Source organism: Ischnura elegans, chromosome 12, assembly GCF_921293095.1.
Source record: "Ischnura elegans chromosome 12, ioIscEleg1.1, whole genome shotgun sequence".
Classification (NCBI taxonomy): domain Eukaryota; kingdom Metazoa; phylum Arthropoda; class Insecta; order Odonata; family Coenagrionidae; genus Ischnura; species Ischnura elegans.
This window is the reverse complement of record NC_060257.1, coordinates 41,499,786-41,524,077: the sequence shown is the minus strand read 5'-3', so window position 1 is coordinate 41,524,077 and position 24,292 is coordinate 41,499,786. Positions and strand designations below refer to the sequence as shown.

Genomic DNA, 24,292 nt, shown 5'->3' with positions numbered 1-24,292 from the left:
TTCACTAACCTTTTCTGTGCAAAATAGTTACAACTTGAACGGCCACAGCTAGTTTTGCCCACCACTCCTAGTTTTGATTCTGGGTACGCCTATGATTCACGTGATTTGATTCATGACGATTGAATCGATTCTTCAAATCTTTCAAAATTAACGAAATAATAGAATTTTATATTGAAATAAGCACTTACAATTTTCCACGATTAGAAAAGTTTCAATGTAACTACATCATCTTCAAGTTATATGTTCATAGAAGGGTACAAATCGTAGGAAGAATTCTAATGATAGGAAATCATAGAAGTTCTCTCCATGGTTTCCGGGTTAGCTGCGTCAAGGTGTATTTCGAGATGACGTTTCGTGGGCTACGCTGGCCACTTCTTCAGATCAGGTCTTCAGTGCCGACAATTAAATATGTAGATAAGTCATCCTTATGATGACATACTATAGTGGTGCTACCAATCAGCGTGGAGGACTGCTAATTTTATTTTTGGCCTTCAGCGTAAGAATCTAAGTGGCATTTAGTTTACGCATATCATACCCATTAAAGCATAAAGACAATTTCAACATATGCTATCATTAACTAATTTGTACTACCAGAATGGGATCTCTCACCAATGTCTTAATTCGGTCGATTGCGATGGAGTTTAAAAAATAAAGAGAACCTTATTTTTCCGTTTTTCGATCCGTCGAATTCTTCTCGAAAATTTATACACGAAAAACCGATCGCTGTAAGCATTTCGCAAATGAGTTACTGACGTCACAGAATTTTGCTGAGTTGCACCCCATTTCTCCGACACTCCTCGCGTTTGCGAATTCGTCTCACACGATTCGCCGTCCTTAATATTCAAGTGAGCGATTCTTTCCGTCAAGAACCGGGTCTTTTGGAATGAGCTAATGAGCAAAAACTCCAGTGACGTCACTTATTCTTGAAAATGGGCGTCAACATTAACATTTTTTAATTTTTGTTTTATACGAAAATGGCTCGATGAGGATTGCGATTTCGGAGCGGAGTGAACATTATTCCTTAAAATTCAATTAATTTTTTATACCTTACCATAATCACCCCTGCTTTAATTAGTTTATTGCCAACGTTTACAAGAGAAATGAAGCCGTAACACTAGTTACAACACGAAGGAAACACGTGAAATAAAATAGAGGAAAATAATGACTCGGAGAACGGAAGAAGCTTTTGTAAACAAAAATATTCGAGGTAACTGTGAGCCAGCGGTCGTGACGTAACGGCAGCGTGATGGTTCTGAGAAACAGCCGAGAGAGGATTGCGTTCAGCATGCTTTCGCGATGAATCGCCACTGCCGCCACTTTCTTGGAGAGAACAAAAAAAAACTGGGCCATACTCAACCCTAAAAATACCCATTTCCCCGTGACCATTAAATTTAAATCAATGCCTTTGTTTACTTTCCATAATGGATCGAAATATTTTAATTAATATATGAAATATATAGATTTTTAGATAAGGTAGATTTTTATAAAATGCAGTAATATCCACGAATTGAGATGAAAAATCATCCTCAAAAGCACTGAAATATAGGAAGAATGGAAAAGGAAGTCCACTGCAAACAGAATGCAAGAATGTCGCCGCTATTTTACATAAATAATCACGAAAATGCTGCAAATACTTAAACAAAATCCGCCTAATCCGACTAAATCCGCCCTAAATTTCATTTGCGCTACAACTCTAGATTATCTGAATTATAACTCAATAGTTTTCACAGAACATAACGCATCAATTATAAAATCTGACCGCACCTGTACCCTATCCCACACTGAATTTTCTTCTGAAATTCATAATAATGCCTACAAGATACACCTCATGCAAAATCTGTGAAGTTTTGATATTCATGGTAAAAAGCTACTCAAATCCACACGATTAATAAAAATCATATTAGGTCGCACCGCGTTTTGAAATCCATGTATGAGCCATCATAAATCGCTCCATATTCAGATAAATGCACTGATAGGATTAGTTATAGTGTAAACACCGGTGTACATGAAGTTGTGGAGTTACTTTTTTAAATAAAGGCCTATTCCCCTTAATACTATTCATGAAGCATGCTCTCTTGTCCTCTCCCACAATATCCATTGGCGACTGAACTTAGGGAATAACCTTATTCATTCACATTTATTGCACCAGCAATGAAACATTTTAATGGATTGGAGAATATAACTTTGTGACGGGTGAAGGATGTGAAGCCACCTTATAAGAATATCAGACGTGTTAGAGAATGCCAGGCAACCATCAACAAACAATGCACTTTAAATTAGCTCATTAATTCGGATGAAGAACATACTATTATAAAAATATATTGCACAATGTGCATATACTTAAAGGAAATGCAGTCAGGTACATGATGGTAAAAACTAACGTAACACACCTTTCAGTCAAAATGCAGCGTAATATTCCACGCTACGTCATGCCCCTGACCGAGGAAATATGAGAACAAAATGGGAGGATTTAAGAATAATTATAGATCCCAAAACTACTTGGAAGGTGATATCGAAGAAAGGTTAACAATAAAATTCAGTGGCATAATTAGGAGCATGCCTTGTAGGTCGGGGGGATGGGATGGCCTGGGGCTGGAAATTTTATGAAAAATTACGTGCCTGAATATACATTTTGCATCATTTTGGCACTAAAAATTCAAATTTAAGCAGATACAATTATTATATTACAAAACTAGGCAATATTTTAAAATTACTTTCTTATTTCTCTGATGCTTTGGGAGGGGGGATCTATCCCCTCGTCCCCCCCCATAGTTACGCCATTGAATAAAATAATTTATGGAGACCATTTTTATCAGGACCTATGGATCGACGCTAAAAATCAAATTCTCCGAAAGATATTTCAAACGGATTATTACCTACTCCCCTATACCAGATGTGACGAGAAGTACTAACAAATAAGCGGAAATGCCACTATTACTTGTGGATTTTACGGTTCGTAAACGTGTTGAAATGGGCGGAAATCTAGCGATAACTATTGATTTTAAGTTCCTAGAAACACGAAGCCATCAAACTCATTCATATCAAGACGGACACTGATGGCAAGCTCAAGAAAATATTAGGAGCATAAATTTTTAAGACTATGGCGATAAGCACAAAACATTTTACGATGCCATGGGAACAATATCGAGTAAAAAAACACGTGTGTTCTATCTTCAAGACCATTTTCGCGAGAAAACAATATTCGTAGAATATTTTTCCTTATATTTTAGGATTATTTCAAAATTCGGCCGCAGTCTTGTAGCTGTGGTAAATTGAGTATCATGCACAATGAAAGATAAAATTTTCGCAGTTGGACAATCGAAAAACAAGTACTTTTCTAATTTACTAAAAATAGTTTCATTATAACGGACAACAGCCACCGAGATAAAAAAAAAAGTACGGGTAAAGGAAGAGTGGATTATTCAATCTCTAAATTATTACCATCAAAAGTATCTAGCAAATTCAGATAGAGGGGCTTGTTTTAAATTAAAGCAATCACTCTAATTAATATCCTGATTTACAAGACTGACAAAAGAACATTTTAAAATGAACGGAAACATATTTTTCCGGCATTACAGCCCTTATTTTTAATATGTATAGTCCATTTCTTCACTTTCTCTTTGTTTTTGGCATGATTTTGTGTAAATTTTGTCTTTTTTATTTCGTTTTTCCAACATACATTTCAATGTTTTGAAAGCATTTTGTATTTTGCTCATTTTTTCAAAACAAGGAGACTACGAAAGTCAGATTAGACTCGTAGACGAGTGATATGTTCAGGCAGTGGAATTCTTATTGACATATTTTGTTTTTTTTAATTCCAAATTTCAACCAGAAACGGATTGAGTGTAAATTGTAGTCCATCGCCCATATCTTTGACTACGTTGCTGATAAATTGCTGGGCTGTTGGTGAACTGTGAGACCGAAGGAATTGGAGCATTTTTCCTCTCTGTCGAATTCGCGGAACTGAACTGAGGGACATGTTTTGAAAAACGTTATACATGGAGGCAACTTTTGTCGGTATTTATACCCTCAAGCGCCGTTCAAGTGGGCTGCGAATGGTCGTTTCCCGATAGGTGTTGCCGTCGTCGTAGAATTACCGAGAAATACTTCATCCATATTCTACCCCTGAAGGCCTGATTAATAAATACGTTAACACTTACAAGTTGTAGATCTAGATGTATGAACGCTTTAATGAACGCCAAAAACAATTTTTAACCACTCAACATGTGGGAACGCATAAACGGAAAATACTATACATTCTAATTTGGTTCATGCATTCGTATATGTTCCGTTCCGGTCCACAAAAATCATTAATGCAAACAGACATTAACTCGTACATGTTAATGTACCGTGTAACGAGGCCTTGAAACTGTAATAAATACATCCAAATTGGAATAAATGGCATTTAAATTGTCAAGTTTTAGTCATTGAAATGTTTGGATGACATACCCAAAGCAATACCCACAGGGAAACCCAAAAAATATAAAGGCAAAAAGAAGTTACAGTCAAAAAGACGGAAATAGGAAAGATTGGTGATCTGAAAGGCGAGAAGAACACGTGAGAGGAAAGATTTTCCAATCGATGAGTGAACGTAATAGGGTCACTTAATATAAAATGACCCATGCATCGATCTACTCATTTTTAAGTGCTTCCGTAGGCCGTTCCGCTTTTACGAGAGATAAAGATACCATAACAATTTTTGAGTATACCCTTTTGGCGCTATTTTTCCCTCCAAATGAATGTTTAATGGAGAAAGCTATCCGTTCATGGAAAATGTGGCAAGCTAAAGCATATGGTACTATAATTTGTTAGTATGCGTGACGTTGTTTGGACCGTGTGGTGTGCATGTGGGAGTCCAATTGCATGCTGCATGCTGGTGATCACTCCCTGCCAAACACCCTAGAGGTGGCTCGCAGGTTATTATGTAGATGTAAAGTTGTTCCGGCCTCGGAGGCGGCGAGGTCATGTCCTCGACTTCCAAACCGAAGGTCGCGGGTTCAAGTCCCGCCTGGGTAGGTTGACGCATCCAGAGCATGGATGATAGCAATCGTCCGTCGTTCCTGTCCATTTAGTTCAGTTTGGCCTCAAGGCCCGGACTATTGCACGCTGTACAGACCTTAAATGCGCTGTTTTCGGAGCGATGGAGATTAATAAATAAAGCGGTGACCTTGGTAACTGTGAAGATTAACTGAATAAGCGATAGAATAAAATAAAAATGCTTTGTTCTATTCCACACTTTATTTTGAATAGTACGACCCGGGTTCCTGCATATCTATACCTAGCATACCTATAACGGCAGCAATAGAACGCGTAAATAGATTGTATGACTTGTAGTGTAGCCTACTAACCTATGTAAAACTTAATGCATGTTTCTGAAATTCTATTCTATATTTTATTTCTAACAGCATATAGTAGTAGAGTTTGTTATTATACGGGACGTTTCTTGGACGGTGTGGTGTGCATGTGGGAGTCCAAATGCATGCTGCATGCTGGTGATTGATCACCCCCTGCCAAACACCCTAGAGGTGGCTCGCAGGGTAATTTGTAGATGTAGATGTAGATATCATGCTACCATCAGGTGATAGCATGATATGCATATGATGATAGCATGATATGCAGAAATCCGGGTCGTACCATTTAAAATATAGTGTGGAATAGAACAAAGTATTTTTATTTTATTTTATGATGAAGCAGGTCCATAAGTAACGCCGAAGACCCTGTCTTATATGCATAAGTGATTTCTCAAAAAAACTCGGCATCAAAATGGTCTCAATCTAGATATTTATTGAAAATCGCCACGGAGACACTATGGATAATTAAACAAGTGGCACAGTACGGTAGACCAAGGTGGCTTTTCACAGTTCGTAATCAGGATAGAATCGACGCATGACCGGAAAGATTGCAAGCCCCTTCCTTGCGGTGAGCACGCAAGGGAAAGCAAAATGCTTGGAGGTCCTTGAGGAACTCTCATTTTCGACTGAAGTTCAATGACCGGACGCACGCCAGTCCCCGGCATCCGGGCCACAGCGGCTTGGCCGAAGGAGTTGCATGAAAAGAATATGAAGGCCAAAGCAGTTGAAGGGGCGCCATACATTCTACAGAATATTCACGAAATTTAAAAAAATTGCAGGATAATAAATTTATTGCCAACAGAACAGCCAGATTTAGAGTTTTCACCATAAATTGCATCATCATTAACTGCACTTATGTTGCGGAATATTTGGTAGATGCTTTATTAATTGAATCCAGGGTGGAATATAAGATCCTGATTTTAAGTCATGTAAGAATATAAGCCACTCCCCCCGAAATGGAAAAAAATATCTGAGTAAATATAAATATATTGCGCGTGAGAAATTAGTTATGCAAAGTTAATACCTCTTTAAAACAAGAGTATTTTATGAATGAACCTACTAATTATTAATTTGTATTTCATTTTTTAATTTAGTTATCAAAAGCTAATGTAAAACATTTATTTTGATAACAAATTACTCAGTATTGGGTCCCCTCCCCAAAATATTATCTATGTTCGCCACTGATTGAATTTGTAGTAAGTAATCAGGAATTCCACTGAGTTTCCATGTCCCTGCTATTAGTGTGTTCCATGAGTAAAATTTTCTGCACCCTGTAAATCTTGTGTGCTATTTATATTAATATTATTTTTGGAAATTGCGAACTTGATAATGCTCACTTGTCATGCTTGTATGTGATTATATTTTATTCTTTATTCGACTCTAGCCATACAGATATATGTTCTTCCAGTGATAAAATAAATTCATTATTATTATAATTATTATCCAGTGCAAAGATGAACGATCACATACTACTTCCTATTGTAGTCACAGGAAAATTTAAAAATAAAATGCCAAACGTAACTACGTCTTAATATATATGAAAAAAAATTAACATCATATTTAATTGTTCAATCAGTTTCTATAACTATGTTTCGATGACTAATTGTGATGGGGATAAAATTCCTTGCAATTTTTTTCGGAGAATAATTCTTAAGTCAAACTATCTCTATACAAAGGCCGGGTTTATCGCATCAAGTACATTTCTCACAAAATATAAATCAAACATCTTCCGATCCTAGTGATCTCATTGTGATTACTTCGACGACAAGCAGTTTCGAAAAAAATACGAATAAAACCATCTTGCCACTGATAAAACTATGTTGATCCTACGCTGACAGCTAAGGTAACCTAGAATGATGAAACCATCTTCATGAATCGCTGCTGACCGAAAATTTATCTCATTTGTTTGGCGTGAGTGAATGAGTTCACGAAAGTGCATGTGTAAGGTGATCACGGTTGGTTGACTATCGGGGGTGATGACGGAAAACTGAGGTCGCTCGGTTCGCGAGGACACGAGAGTGGGCGGGAAAGGAAATAAATATTAAATGGCGGATTTTATTAAAAGAAACTGAGCTTACAAATTGAGTTTGTATTACTATATGTACAATATTAACGAGCTTGTACCTTTCCCCAAACATTTACCAAGAAGATCTTGGCATATCATATAGCAATCATATTGATCATTTCATCGATGTTTTTTTTCAAATTTAATTTTGGTTTGAAATTATTGAGTATAATTCACTCTGTTAACACAACTTGCTTCCACTACCTGTAGGCATTTTGCCAACACATACATCAACGCCTGGTCACCTCACATATTGTATAATCATGCTGACAATAATTGAAATATTTTAGACAGTCCGTACTCTCTATAACTATAACATTCCTTAATATAAATGAGCACGTTTGCGGGGTTTACAAAAATTCGTTCCCCATCACTATACGCTACCGTTAATGTTCATTAATTCCTTACCAACCTAACAAATAACTCTGAATTGTCTTAAACAAACGAATAAAAAATTAGTCATGTAAAAAATGAGTCATATAAAAAATTCCATCCATTTTAAAATTGATTTTCACATTCCTTGCTCTTAAAGCTAAAAAAAAAGCTTCACTTTGACCTTTCACTGTGGATCATAATTATTCAGTATTACTCACACTCTTAACATGAAGTTTCTATCACCACTTGCAAGCATTTTGCTGACTAACTAATCAAATTTAGGTCATCTCACCTATTAACCTAACCATTCGAACAGCAATTAATGGCAAAGGAAATCCCAGAGTAAATAATTTAGAAAAAAGTCATCATGAATGGATGTAGAAGAGAACACACACTTAAATAAGAAAATTTAGTAAGTAATTATTTTAGACTATGATGATTCATCACAGGTACTAATGCGTATTAGAACGAACTTTGCTAATTCTGTAGGTTTTTTTTCTTTATTGTGAATATTTCAACGGTTTACGTCATCTTATGGTGACTGCTAACATGATTCAGTCCACGATCTAAAATTAGTCTAACATTAGAAGACCATCTTATTTATGTGAGGCATGGCAATAAACCTTGCTATCCGCACTCATAGATGGTTATCACTAAAGGGTCCATGAGATTTCGCCGATCACTACCGTGAATTTAGCAAATGATATAAAATATATCTTAATTCGAACATGGGCGAGGATAATGGAACATAATCTCGTTTTATAGTCTATTCTTGATTAAAATATACGCTGGCTATAAAATAACGTCAATTTTATTCCATTTTACTACGCCGGTCGAGATAATGTCAGAATTTACCAGACCATAGTAACGCGTGGATACGAGAATTTCAAAATGAACTCGTGAAATTCACACAGGAATACTTTAGGATAATGATTAAAAGGTTTTAAAATTTTAGGTTAAGGATTTTAAAATTTCTGAGGGTTGAATTTCAACCTGCGGTACAAAATCGTGATCGAGACCTCTAGAAAATCAGGACACGAACGCATACCAAGATCCCCAGGGATTTAGTACGCAAGAACAAGGGTTATAGGAGGGGTTAGCAGTAGGATCAAAGGGAAGTGCCATTAGGGGGAGCATGGGGTGAGGAATGAAAGGGGTCGCGACTATCAGGAGCCACACCCCCACAGCTTGGCGCTTCGACAGAATGGCGCCAAAAACATCCCCGAACTGCCCCTGTATATAGGGCGCCAAGCCCCTGGGAGAATAGTATCGACTTATAGCCGCCATTTTCCCAAAAATTTGATTCCAATCCTAAGTACGGGAAAGAGGAGAAATAAAAAGTCAACACATTCCTTCATAAACGGAAGTGTTATGTCTACGTAACTTTAACCCAAGCACTCCAGTATTAAGTATTTATATTAAAATATGAAAGAAGCGTTAGGTAATTTTGAAAAGCGGATACAATACTAACATCAATATACAGACATGCCATACTATTTTCTTACCTAAGCTCTAGTCCTTACAAAGGCAAGGAACATACAATGATTCTCAGTATACACCTATAGTCAAAAATGCATCGGGCAATCATGTTCTCCTAACCCGAAGTTGAAGAGCTCTTCTCTTCAGATAATGGGACAAATATTATCACAATATATTCGAAAATTAATACTTCTTAACATGAGAGATTGGCGGACATCATGCCACAATTTCGCCAATGAGATCTACGACGGTCGTTTGAAGACGCCGAACTGATAAAATCCAAAACAATGAGGTTGTTGAAGCTCTATTAAAATATATGTGATAGCTACGTAGATTTTTTCATAATGTTAATGGTTTCCATTGAATAATTGTGGTTTATTCAAATTTTGAGTCTTAATCTTCACATATCCGACTTCGATTATCTCCATGGTCGTAACTAGGTGGGTCAAACATTAAGTCCACGCTCAGCCTCCATTTTAGCAGGAGGACATTACAGCTACCCATTCAGGCTTGACTCGTAAATATGAATGGAGCCGCGAGTTGGTGCTTCGCCCACATTATACTCACTCCCAAGCCTGACCCAATTTTGATCTGTCCGTTAGCGCAGAGAAAAATCGATAGACTTAGCTGTCATCTCGCGAAGATAGATCACTAGAAGATCCTCTCCACTACAAATCACGCGCAAAGAGTATTCCACCATAAAGAAGCGTCAAACTTGATTTTGAAAAGTCGAGAAAAATAGGCATACATGTGCGATCGTAAACACAACCTTTATTCGAACACGCGTGAATATCCGTGAGGATATAAATCAGCCCGGATTCAGAGCGCGCGCAAAAACAAAGAAAAAGCTACCCCAACTGCATCGAAAACACTCCACTACGCTATACCGTAGCTCCGTGATACCATGGAAACGGATCTAGCCGGCCGTATCAGAGAATTCGCGGATAACAATACTGTATAATAAAATGGAAATGGCGGAGGGTGCGGAAAATAGAATGAAGGGTAAGATAAAAAGCGAAATACGAAAAAAAACGAGAAGGCGTAACAGAATCGGAGAAAAGGAGATGAAAGTTTACCAGAACAAGAAAGGACAAGACTCGGTGAAACATTTAAATTCTACACGTGCCTTGGACTGGGTTGAAACTCCATTTTTTGCAAATGTTTTCTGAAATTCTGTTCAAAAAGACCTTTTCCAGCAAGTTATCAGCTGTCTAAGCTCAGAGGAAGTTAGATTAGTAATCAACGACACCAGTGGCGTAACTAGGAATATGCTTTGGGGAAGATTAGGGGGCTTTGGAGAGGTTGAGGGGGGTTAGTGGGGGCTACCCCCCTAGAAGGGAGTTCAGGAAAAATTTTGAAAAATAACGCTCCTGGAAATGCATTTTACATCATTTTGACACTTAAAATTTAATTAATCTAATTTAAGAAGATGCAGTTATAATGTATCAAATCCAGACAAGATTTTTAAATAATTATTTCATTTCAAGGCTTAGGATGGGGGGGGGATCTATTCCCCATTACCCCTTCCATAGTTACGCCACTCAACGATACGTCGGCAACTATGATATTTTTACCCGGCGGAAAACCCCTTAAGAATATATCCATACTGTTCGCGGGGAAAACCGGGAAAATATGGTTATACGGTGCATTTTTGCGTTAACTCTCGCGTTTATGTACTTAGACATTATCTCGTACATGTCAATTCACCGCGGAACTAGGCAATAAGGCTGCATCCTTGCTCGAGCCCAAGTTTCCTGTCATACAGGCTTTGTACAGCAGATCAAGTTTAGATGAGAGGGAAACATAGGTATTGAGTGCGTGCTTCGACCGCTAAGCCATGACTGTAAACGTAGCGATTGCAAAAAACGAAAGCATGGATGGATAGAGGCTCTTCTTGCAGGGAGGAGGACGAGAAAGAATGCCGGCGCGGAGGAGGCGGAAGAGGAAACGAAGTCTGATGCGAGGAGGGGATGAGTTGGAAGCGTGACTACTCGCCAGCGCGCTGCTCGTGATGTGAGCGGCAACGTGGCAAGGCCCAGACACATGGGCGTATCCCCCCCATGCAAACCGTGAACCCACGTCTACTCAAGAGATTACACCTCCCACAGGGGCGCAACACCCCCTGAATCCTGAGGAGGGGGAAATGCTTCGCACCCCCTGCGTTGTAATGAATGCGAAAATTAAATGTTTCCCTGAACTGAAAGGGATGAAATTTATTAATTGGTGGCGATTCATTACTAACATGGCGTTTTATTCTTTCTTTTCTTGTTTTTTTTTTATAATTTCCTGAATAACAATAACAAAAAAATTAAAAATGAACCCAAATATATTTAGCGCTTATTACTAAGTAGCAAACGCCCATTAGCACCGAATGTCACTAGCTAGAAACATACAAATAAATAGCATTTTTCTACAACAGCGCAACACGAGCATCAATCTAGAAGGCGAGTTGAGAGTGCTTACTATGGTTTAATGTTTCTTATCAAAAATATATGACATTAAAAAAATTTGATCTTTCAATATGACATTTTAAGGCAGGTAATTTGAAAACTATCTCCACAGCACGAAATTTTGGGCAGCGTTCAAAACCAAGGCGGAGCCGCAAGGGATTAAGGCGCAAATAATATTGCAAATCGGACTATGGCCAGTAACAAATTATCCAAAAACCTCCGAAATCTGAGGGCCGAGCCGCCGCCCCCCAACAATCACGCTAAAGGGAGTGAAATGCCCCCATTGCCCCTACCTCTTGCTGTTGTGCCCTTGACCTCTCAAGCAATAAAGGCTTCGTTCAGGGGCGTAAGCTAATGTACAAGGGGAGGCAAAGCCGTCCTCCAAAATGAGGAAACTAAGTACCGTAGCTTCAATTAGCTAAATGAATCATACGCAAGGACATAAATGAATTATGCGCAAGGACACGACCGCAGCATGCACTGACACTCATTTTAGCCACATTTATTATAACCCACTTTCGTTCGGTGGGGGGACCCTGCCCCCTAGAACTCCCGGAAATACCAGAGACTTTTTCTGGTCACTTCGCCATTTCTTTGATATTTTCTGTGTTTTTTTCCTTACGGATTGTTCATTTCTGTGATATCTAGCCTAAAATAACTTGAATTGAATCCTATTGATACCAAATAGTCCTTGGCTTGGCTTTCTGACAGCTAAAAGGTGTGTACTAATGGCTGCCACAGTGATTTTGGTGCCATTAACAAGCTTCTCCGCGATACTCAAATATATCATTGCCATCAATTTTTTTACCGCAAAAAATAGAGGAAGCTGGAAAGACTGAAGTAGATAGAAAATTCAGAGTTTCAACTACATTTCCTAGGGTCCCAGACGATGTTATACTGCACAATAACAGATTTTATGACTTTTTGTAGTATCCCGTCTCGTTCATCCCAAAAAAATGTATACATCAGTCAGTCATTCAGTGGTCAGAAGTTCACATCAAACCATTTTGTTTTCGCATTTATATGAAAATTTCAAGTTATTCATTTCAAGTTCAAGCTTTTCTCCTTTGAGGGGGCCTGCTTGGCACGAGAAATACTAGGTGTCAGCTTCGCAAACCTGAGTGTGTGTGTGATTGAGACCTACACAGAAATTTGTTCCTTAGAGCAAATCCACTAGGTGTGTGAGTGTGAGCGTGAATTTCCTTATTTTATATTTTTGCCTATTTCCTTAATGGGAGTGGGTCACTGGAGTGAGCGGAAGCTTCACAAACTTGAGTGTGTGTGCGTCTGATTGAGACCGACGCGGAAATTTGTTCCTTAGAACTAATCTTCTAGGTGAGTGAGTGAGCTTGCGCGATTGTTTGTTTCATAGTGTTTCAGCTTCATTTTTGTGTATCACCCCACTGCCATCCATCTAACTTCCCACAACCCCACCTTTTTGCCCATCAAAGAGTACGGCCTTGGGGAATTTCTTTTTTTTTCAACTGTTATACGGCCGTAGATCGTTCAATCACCTATGTCAGAAGCGAGTTTAATAGCGTATAGGTTATTATTCGTACATACATAAATAAAAACCTCGTTATATCGCAGCAATCATAAATCATTTTTCATTATTCAAAATTATGGAGAAAATATTGTCAAAATACATGTCATGCCAGTTAAACTTTTTATAAGCTTTACCCTATAACCTTTAACCCATTGAGAGCCAAACAATGTTTTACGTACCAAGCTAAGATTACCGAGGCATTTTTTGCTGATTTTGCTGTAATTTAGGAAAAAATTATGCCTCAAATACAAGTGAAGCTCAAATATTCAACAACTCAAGGAATACTTTCTCATACATTTTTCTACTTTAAAAAATATTTATTTTCGTTTTTCTACAATATATGAGTTCGGTAATGATTGAAACAAAAAATATAAGATCGATATAAAATTAAAAATTAACTTTCAGGAGGAGCCCGCTGCACTCAAATGGAAAAGGAAGCTCTTCGTTCTAGCTCAAAGACAGTCAGCGGTCGCAAAGAATTTCAGCGGTCAACTATGCGTCATCAACCTCTCATGGGAACTCCTGCAGCCAGTGGCGTAACTAGGATTATGCTTTGGGGGTGGATGAGAGGGGATGGGGAAGGGTGACCTCCGACCCCCACCACCCTTTTAGGAAAACTTTGTAAAAATGACATGCCTACAAATACATTTTACATAATTGTAGCTCTTAAAATTTGGGTTTCATTAAAGGGTTACGTTAAAATTTACTATAAGGCAAAAATACACAATAGTTTAGAATATTATTTTTATTTCTCCGAGGATTTGGGGGGGATCTATTGCCCTAATCCCCCCCATAGCAAGGCCGTAGCCAGGGGAGGGATCAAGGGGGATTGATCCCCCCCGAAATGAAAAATAATTAAATAGATACTTTATGCTCGCTTGGTGCTCACACGACGATATTATATAGCGGCGCAGGGACATCTAGTAGTCCAATGCGACGTAAGTCAATAATTATCTAAGAGAATTTGTAGATGCAGTGTGTGTAGTTGTAGTGCAGTGTGTGAAATAATAGTGCTGTGAATTAGTAGAGAGGTGAGTGACTTATGAGCCTCCTGAGGGACCGCAGAATTGACATCGACACCGAGGAGTTAATTCATTTGGTCGCTGCAAAAAAAAAGCTAGAAGGCTAAATTCAATTTTATAATAATATTTTTATATTTTCCTTTAAGGGTTTATAATAAATATGTATATTTAACCGTATACACTATTTTATTTATCTTATAAAAATAATTTTATGTTTGTCTACTATTCTATGAACCCCCCCGAAAATATTTTCTGGCTACGGCCTTGCCCCATAGTTACGCCACTGCCTGCAGCCGTCAGAAAAACTAGTTCCTAAGGCACTTACCCTTCCGTAGTCTTCAAGGAAGAACTTTGCAATCTGTTGACGTTGATTGTTGGACCTCTGGGTGAGTATTGCGATGATTGCGTCCTCATCAGTGCCGAGGCCCTTCATGGCTGTCCTCAGGGCCAAAGCGTCGGCGGCAGCATCGAAGTCATGGCAGGGCCTCACGGTTGGGTTAGCCTGCTGCGATGAGAGAGAATAACAGAGGCGATAATTAACCATGGAAACGGAGCACTAATTATAATTGCCCGCACTATCATCACGAATTTGCACGAGAGTTATCACAGAGCAGAGCCGTCCTACCGCAAGGATGATACCATAATGTACTGCTCCATAAATAAACTCGTTAGAACACCACGAAGGATTGAAACGAATTTAGCCTGTAAACACTATCGCCGCACGATTTACAATCTGAGAATTTCAGCCCGTAAAAAATGCTGGAATTTGAAAACGTAAACATAGGTAGTAAATATTTAGGTCTGTTCACAAGGAACATTAGCTCGCACAAGTTTATGTCTAAATGTATGAACGCTGAAATATAATGTGTGACCACCTAACTTGTGCAAATATGTGGAAATAAAATAGAATCTGTTCTAATTTAATAAATGTATATGTATATATTCCGTTCCGTCAACAAAAATCTTTCATGCATTCAGACATTAACTCGTACGTGTTAATATATCATGTAAACAGGGCTTTAAAAGGTAATAAAATACAGTCAGCCATAAATGACTATCAGTAATGTGATAAATGTGCATTGATAAGGCATAATTTTAATTCAAATTTTAATTAATCATCACATGGGAGCGGATAAAGGTGTGTTTAGGCTTCAGTTAGAGGTATGAGGTAACTACAATTCAATGAAACCGGAAAACCATTAGGGGTGAAAAAAAGATAATAGATGATGTTTCTACGGCTACATGCATGACAAGTTGAATCTTTATCGGCCTAATACTAAATCAACGCAAAAATATGAAATTCTAGAAAAAAGCCCAACGCAGGGAAATTTACGAAAGACCCCCTCGATGCTCATTTTGAAGTTGGCGCAAAGAATGGGTACCACACATCCACTTGAATTACTTTTAATATACACACGGATTACTTTTCATAATAAATATTACACTTTGTTAGCACAACTTTTGCGTGCCATAAAAATTCCATCAAACCTCAATATTCTATCACACAACGTGAAACAACGATGATTATGAATGAAATTTCAATGAAACAGAGAAATTGGCTATTGAATTCATAATAAATCTTACGGTTTATAATGGTATTAACAAATAAATATGGTAAAAATTAATATCGCTGAAATAATACTTACAATGAAATCCATGTCGATTAGTTTCGTTTCAGATCTTCACGACAAATTCCTGAAAGAAACGAAATTGAACAACGTTAAACTAAAGTTGAGAGGGGTTCAACTATTCAGATAGGAAAATGTACTTGCAGTGATGGCAGGCTATTTTTAAAAACCTGTTTGCTAGGCCTCAAAGACCCCAGTGACAAAACACCGGCAAAATGATATCGAATGTAACAATGCGAAATTTTCTAAAGATAGCACCACCAAGAACACAGCAGAGAATATAATAGTAGAAGAATATCCTTGCAATAGTACTTGGGTAATACCTTAAGACTATTTACTCCATTTAACTTTCACGTAAGGATGTAAACTTACCAACGGACGAAGAGCGGCTGGCAGCTATTCCACTGGCAGACCTCACGGAATGGAGTCAAGTTCACGACTGGGCTTATAAATTGGTTCGGTGATGTCATCAGTCTGCGCAATAGTTCTGGGAAATGGCGCTGCGCTCGGCGTAGAAAATGCTTTTATTATCGTTTAACATGATAAATACGCCAATTAACGTATTTATAACTACCATTTAATTTATATATTCACAAATAAGCTCAAGTACTTCATAAAACTCCTAATAATCTTCTCCATCTGCTCTTTGCTGAAGTTATAAATTCCCACTTTTCGGAGGGAAATTTGTAAAGTCATCTACAGATGACAAGAACGTTTTTAGACAATTTTAGACCAGAAAGCCGGCATTATCTAAATTATTTATTTTCATGATAAAACTTTATTTGATTTAATTTTGAAAAATACTGAATTATTCAAATTTTATAAATTAAACAAAAACATTTATCAACGAATAAAAAGTTGTAAAATAGCTCCACAAATTTGGAGAAAAATGATATTTAACTCATTAACAATGCTATTTACTTATCAGGCGTGTCGGAAGTAATTAAATTTCAAATCATTTTACTGTATGTACAGATATAATTTTTCGATTCGTCATGGAGAGAAGGAAATTAACTCTTGCATTTCAGGTGACAATGAAACTTGATATTGGTCATCAAGTCTGAAAGAAGATTTCATCATCGGAGAGTCTTTCAAACTCGGCAGTCATTGGGCGTATTCAGGATAGTGAGTTTTCAGGGCTTTTGCTCAATGCGGAAGCAAACCAAAATGTAGGATATTCTCAGAATCAGCATAGTGGAAAAAGTTTAGTGGGGGCCATGAGGGGGCTTTTGAATCATCTGTTCATGAAGAGCTAACATTTGAACTCCCGCCGATCAGCAACATGTGCTCAGGCAAGTGGCAACTAAAAAGAATGCTCGCAGAAATGACTGAGTTTTCACATTGAGCTCCTTCATAGTGGTCGCATTCCAAGGGAAATTCTACAGCTGTTATGAAAGCGCTCACTCCTACTGAATGTGACACTTTACAAAAGCGTTATGAGTTTAATACTACTCTAGTGAAAATCTCTGTAGGATTTTGTTTTCCTATAGTATTTGGGAATGGAAAACGTTTGTTAATATAGGAAAAATATGTTCCTATAGGAAAATTTTTACGTGGCAGTATTGCAAATAATTATTTACACAATTTCTATAGTATTTTCCAAAACACTATCAAGGACTGATGGGACATTTTTTCTATATGAACATCAAAGTCTCCTTTAGGAATAGATGCTTCCTATTGTCAAATAACTAAAGGATAAATAAATCCTACAGATAATTTCACTGGGGTAGCTATAACTTTTATTCCTCTAAATACGCAGTGGAGTGAGGAGCTTCATATGATTTTTTTAATGGAAAGACATTGTCTCTGTTCACTATCTGAAACACTTTTCATATTAACCCATAATATTGCCCTACTGCATAGTATTATTTATGGTGTAATCTGGGGTGGTTGGGGGCCCCCCATATCAGGGGATTCAGGCATCCTCCCCGAAAAAATGTTTAGAAATTGCATGCCCGGGTAATGGATTTCAATGCTATTTTAGCTCTTAAACACTAGATAAAAGTTAATCAAAAATAGCAATTTTGTGAGAAAAAATACTATGCAAAGAGAGAATTTCACAGTTTATGAAAGGTAGTACTGTATTATGGCCTTATTATACCTATGTCAAGTGTATTTTTTCCTCTGCACTGAAATCTAAAAATAAACTATTTCAATAACTCTTTTAAAAAAAGTATCATGATCTCTTTTATCTTGTGACACCTTTGCTTTAATTATTTTTTACATAGTATTTTTGCACTGAGAAGGTATGTTGTAAATAATGTATCTCATGAAAAAACAGAATTTTATTATTGCAAAAAAATTTAGGTTAAGTAATCTGAGTCTTTTTTTATTGCACATTTCATATACGCTTCACAATAGATGCCATTGTTGATGGGCCCTCGGCAATTGCCAACCAGCCCACCTTACCAGATTGCACCTTAGTGTAATTAATTTATTTCATCAATCAAGGCAAAAATTATTTTAAATTTTGCGCATGCATAAATATATTCAAGTGAAAAGCAAAGGTGAGAGAAGAAATATTTTTGTTTCTTCATATTCATAAATACTACTGCTGATATTCAGAGATTTTATCCATTATGTAAGGTATGGAAAATATTTATTTTCAATCAAAAAAAATTAAAATTGCCAATTCATTCTGCCATAAAAATCATTTTGTCACTCTGGAACACCCTCAGAGACTTGGAATTCTCTCTGACAAGATAATTACAATGGTCATCACATGTATATGATCAGCTTGAGAAATATTGAACAATGGGCAATAAATTGGTTTATGGCGGACATATAATACAGATTTTTTTCAGTATATTTCATCACAGTCTCTAGTGCCATAAAATCAGAATTCGGTGACCTAATTCCTTGGAGAAAATATCCAACAGAGATAATTTTGCCTCAATTTATTATGCATAGTACATACATATATGTAAATTTACCTCGAGACATGGGTTGTGCATAGCCAATGAGCTGGGTGATTGAGTCCAAGGTGCAAAACTGTCCATTCATTCAGCCAAGACTATATTAAGGCCCAATACAAAGACATCAAGTAGTATTATTTTGCTGCCTATTATGGGCATCTTCCAGTATCCTCAAAATAAATATTGAAACTGACACACAGCCAGGGGGCTTCATGCCCCCCCCCCCCCCCCCCCTGGCTAGTATCCATCCTGGCTAAATCCCAAAATATTTTCTCCAGTGATCTTTTGATTCATTTTATTTCAGATGTGTACTAAACTGGATATCTAGTTGAAGTGAAAATGTCTTGAGTCGTGATGAATTAATAAATGCAAGAGGATGAGTTTTATTTCAATTACAATAATCATTCTGATTTGCAACTTGCACAACACCCTAGGACCCTTTATCATGTCAGGAACTGTTGTATTGATTTGACAAGTAATTATTGCAAATAGTTACATTATAATGACTTAATTGTATGTCATTGAAATGGTTATATAAATAAACCACCTCTCCCGTTTAGTTTCCCAAATTTATCCTGTTATTGTACTCCTCCTCATCCAAGGTTGATAACGTGGCTTATGCATTACCTCAGGCTTACTGAGAACAGCTTCTGGAATCACACAGCACATGTTAGCATTATCCATTCTTCAGAATTGAAGGTAGGTCATTTCACTCACTACTCAGGCATGCACAAATATATTTGTGTCCTTCAATTAATGGTAGGTTCAAGTGGGAATATAGGGAGGGAAATTATCCAGACAACCCTCAGAGAGAATTGATTTTACAGAGAATTTTACGCCATAAAATCAATTATTTACCGTGAATGAATAAACTTTATTAATGAAAAAAATCAAAATTTGAAAGAGGTAGGACAGGATGGAGGTGGATGATTTCATTTGATTATTAGTAAAACACATGCATATTATCAAGGTGAAAGGTAGCTTTTAGAAACAGGAAATTCTGGTGATGTATAATAAGCAGGGCTCCTTAATTTTCACAGATAAAAATGTTTGTGACTTCATATTTTTGTTGTTATACACAACTTTAACATTCATTACACTATTTATGATACATTCCACCAAGTTTGGCATAGTTTAGATCGTTCTACTTTATGAAAAAACTATAAGTAATGATGACATTATAAAGATTCACATTCCTGAAAATCAAGGACCCCTAATGATGAGTGTGCAGGACTGGGATTTAGGAAACAAAAAATTTTGTAATAAAATGCAAATAATTATGGGTAATGAAAAAAACAGTAATACAGTAGATTCCGGTTAATTGGAACACATCGGGACAGGCACACTTTGCCCCAATTAAGCGGCTGCCCCAATTAAGCGAACTATCCTATACATGTACATAAAAACTTTGAAATGATAGAGAGAAGACTAAAGAATGGTTATAATGCAAGCAACGCTTATTAAACAATTAATTTGTTTAATAAATCAGCGAGATTAGTTAATTAATTAACATTTTTAAGAATGATATTAATCTTAGTTGAAAATATTTTTCACAGTCTCAGGCGATGCTGGATGAATGTCATTTACTAACTCCTATTGAAGAAAAATTCACGGTTAATTAGTTAATAATATGTGATTCCTTAAATTCCTAAACATGCAAGTACTTTCATTTCAAATCGTATCTCCTCTTCCAAGGAATTTGTCTAATGTTCTCTGCAGCATTCTCGTCATCCTCGTCGTACGACCCAAGTAGGCATGGAAATCCAATGACGACCTTGGGCTATCTTCATTGCCTTTTACATGAAGAAGAGTCGTAAACCCTCAATGAACCTCCTTGCATCCAGAGTTATCACTTAGCTACGTTCAGGTGCGATTTCATCTCCATCACCATCCTCACCTTCAGCTTCACTGTTGCCTGTGTAATATGGTTTCAGCAATATCAAGTTCACAGTTTTCATTGGTCCAAATTGCAGTGAATATTATCGAGCTCTTCATGGCTTGTTATGTGGCACAGTTTGGAGTTGAATACATTTACAGATTCTGCTGTAATGTTGAACACTGCACTGAAACTTTAGAAATCACAATGAAAAAACAATTTTGAATTATTTGACGTCGGGCCAGCTTTTAGCCAGAAACAATAATGCTTGCTGAATGTTCACCTTTGAGCATAGCGCGTTGGCGGTGGATGATGATATTCGAAGGTTATCTTCTATAGATTCTAGAATATTATCTACTTATTTCCCACGGTAAAGTGTTCTCAAATTTTTAATGATCCCCATATCCATTGGTTGCTCCAAGGACGTTATGTTTCCAAGCAGAAATTCCAACTGATAATTTTTTAACACACATTTTGGCAATTAGCATGTGCCGTACAGTTGTCAAGTACAAGAAGAACCTTTCTTGATTTCCATGCTAATTCTATATCCCCAATGGTCAATCATTGCGTAAAGAGGCTCACTGTCATCACTACCTTGCTATTGGCTTGGTACTCTAATGGTAAACTGCTTATTCTTAAACCTTTAAAGCATTGAGGCTTAGCACTTTCCAGAATTGCCAGAAGAGTTTTTTTATCAGTTCCCGAAACATTTAAACAATACTAAACAGTGATGCAATCCATCGATTTTTTGAACCCCGTTGGTCCTACATGACTGTAATAAGAAGAGCCATTAGGTGTTGCTCGGTATTACAGTCCCATTTCATTGGCATTGTAAATGCCATCAGCGCAAAAATTCAGGAGTAACTTGGGCAGTTTGTTCAATTTCCACTCCTCTGCACTAACAACATCAGCACTTTTTTCTCCGTTAGCTCTCTTGAATTTTATTTCGTTTCTGGTCTTCCATCGAGATGCCAACCATCTGTTTCCTTAAAATGGTCATGACCAAGTTTCAAAGATAGTTCCTATGACTTCTTATTTAAAATTGGACCGCTTACACAAATCCCTCGATCGCTTACAATGGAATACCATTGATTTAAAGCGTCCTCAACATCTGGATCCTTACGTGGACGCTTGCGTTTCATAAACGATGCTTGCTTTCCTTTGTGACTCCATTCCTCTCTTAATTTATCCTGTTGCTTCAATAACTGAGCTATCGTCAATTTCGGAACCCCGGTAATATCAGCCAAACGGAGATGACTGGATTGAGGATAATCTTTATTTTTGCCGAGTATAGCAAATTTCCGCGAATAAAAGGTCTTCACGTGGCATATAATTCAAGAAATGGAGTGTCACTGAACTCTCAGAACTAAAACAATACCACCTATCCTAGGTTCACTTAGATCGTAGAGCACGAGATAAATCCCACCAAATATGCGCACCATTGAAACTGGTTTTAGACTGTTAGTTCACAGATGACTAGGTACAAGTGAAGAGAAAAGTGTCTTTTGTGCATGCATAGACTACTGGGAGAGTGATGGGAAAAAGAGAAAGGAACGAAGAAACGTAATTTTCCAATAGTGACTACTCAGTTGTATAGAGGAAAAGGAATTAAAAGGATAGATTTCTTGAGTAAGTTGAATTTTGTTCAAGATACTGCAAACAAAAAGCTCTTTGTAAGCGAAATTGTTCGCCTCGAACTGCTCAAAATCAGCCTGTAATTCCTAGAAATTGGCCTGTACTCGCTCTTACACCCTCACCACGGGTGTCATCAGTTCTTTCTAACTATCCCGGACTCATTCTATCACCTATAGCCTGCCACAGTAGTCCTCTCCTCTTGAACACATCACTACGTTGAATGAGGTCTCATGGTCGGGAAACGGAATCCTATTCCTCACACGGATGGTATAAGAACAAGAGTTTTAAGATAAAGGCAAGAATAGGTACACTTGAGAAAAATAAGACTAAATTAAAGAAGGAAAATATAAAAAACGGTATTCTGATACGAAAAAATTTTAATTTCGTCGCGAGCATAGAGTCAATGTCGCCAACTCATGGCCCAATAAAGCGGCATGCTGTCCCAATTAAGCGGAGAAAACTCTGGGATATTCTTCAATTGGATTCGGTTCTTCAAGATTTGCCCCAATTAAGCGGCTGCCCCAAGTAACCGGTGGACCCATTAACCGGAATCTACTGTATTTCACTTCTAAAGAAAGTTAAGGAAAGTGCGTTATGGCACTGCTAATTTTGCCATGACGTCACTGCTCTGCACCATCAATTTGAATGGTGAAGAAGTGGTTCACTATATTCCATTGTGGTCTTACCAGCACAAGTGACGTTGCACTTTCAGGAAGCCTGAAAAAGGTCATCATGCTAGAAATCGTGGATAAAATCCATGGAATGATAATGGGTGATCAAACAATGAGTGTGTTAGATGACTGATGATGTAGGCATCTCAAATGAGCAGGTATATAACATTTAAATGAATATTTAGACATGTAAAAGCTATCCTCATGATGGGCGCTGCAATTGCTCACACTCGAGCATAAGCACATGGTAAGCGTAGGACCACTTCAAAGGAATGTTTGGTGATTTTTAGTTGCAATCCAAGCAAGTATTTGTGCCATTTCTTAGCTGTGGATGACACATGGATCAATCACAACGACCCAGAACCATAGAGCAATCAAGACCATTGGTTTCTGTGGGTGAACGTGCACCAAAGAAGGCTAAGGAGGTCACTCTGCCAACAAGGTCATGGCCACAGTTTTCTGGGATGCACGCGGTGTCATTCTCATAGAATACCTTGAAAAGGGTAAAATGATCACCGGAGAATACTATTTGGAGCTTTTGGGTAGATTTGATATCAATTCGAAGGAAAAACGACCGTATTTGAAGAAGGAAAAAAATTCTTTTTCATCAAGACAATGCAGGGTTGCACACCTGTTTAATCATCATGATAAAATTCCATAAATTAGTCTACAAACTGCTGCCTCATCCAGCATATTCTACAAATCTAGTTCCCTGCCACTGCTTTCTGTTTCAAAATATGAAGAAATAGTTAAACGGTTAGAGATTTGGGTCGAACCAAGAAGTTATCACTGAAACGAACACTTATTTTAAGTGCCTTGATAAAATTAAAAATATGATTATAGAAAAATATTATACTAACTGTATCGAGCTAAAAGGAGACTATGGAGGTAAATACATAAAACACTTTCTTGCCAAAAAAAATATATTATATTCAGAAAGTCACGGACTTATGAAACCATCCTCGTACCACTTGCTAAGAAACAAGTCTCGTTTGTAACTTCGGTTCCACAGCACACAATGAGCGTACTATCCACAGCATGAGCTGCAGGGGTGCCTCCTGATCATCAATCACTCCCAATCACTGCTGGTACCATCTCCTCCACAAGTGATTCTACCAACCACGTCTCCTTCAGTCATTAGCCTCCTCCAGCACTTTAACAGGATCCGGCAGAAGCCAGCCTATCTCAAGGACTATTGTGGCGGAGCTCTTAGTTTCAAGTGCCATCACCAAGGCCAGCCACCTGGCTGAGGTCGTTGCCTTGGGACCCTGAGGTCCCT

At 37.6% G+C, this 24,292-nt stretch overlaps 1 protein-coding gene across 4 annotated transcripts in view; it reads right to left on the bottom strand.

Moving 5' to 3' along the window:
- Positions 1–16,394, bottom strand: part of LOC124169074 (annexin B10-like) — a 48,748-nt gene extending 32,354 nt beyond the window's left edge. For all 4 annotated transcript variants that reach the window (XM_046547546.1, XM_046547547.1, XM_046547548.1 and 1 more), the window contains exons 1-3: positions 16,289–16,394; positions 15,935–15,983; positions 14,614–14,793 (exon numbers count right to left, since the gene is read on the bottom strand). In XM_046547546.1, the coding sequence (XP_046403502.1) occupies positions 14,614–14,793; positions 15,935–15,946 (192 nt within the window). In that variant the 5' untranslated portion in view covers positions 15,947–15,983; positions 16,289–16,394. The remainder of the gene's footprint in view (positions 1–14,613; positions 14,794–15,934; positions 15,984–16,288) is intronic.
- Positions 16,395–24,292: the final 7,898 nt, after the last annotated feature.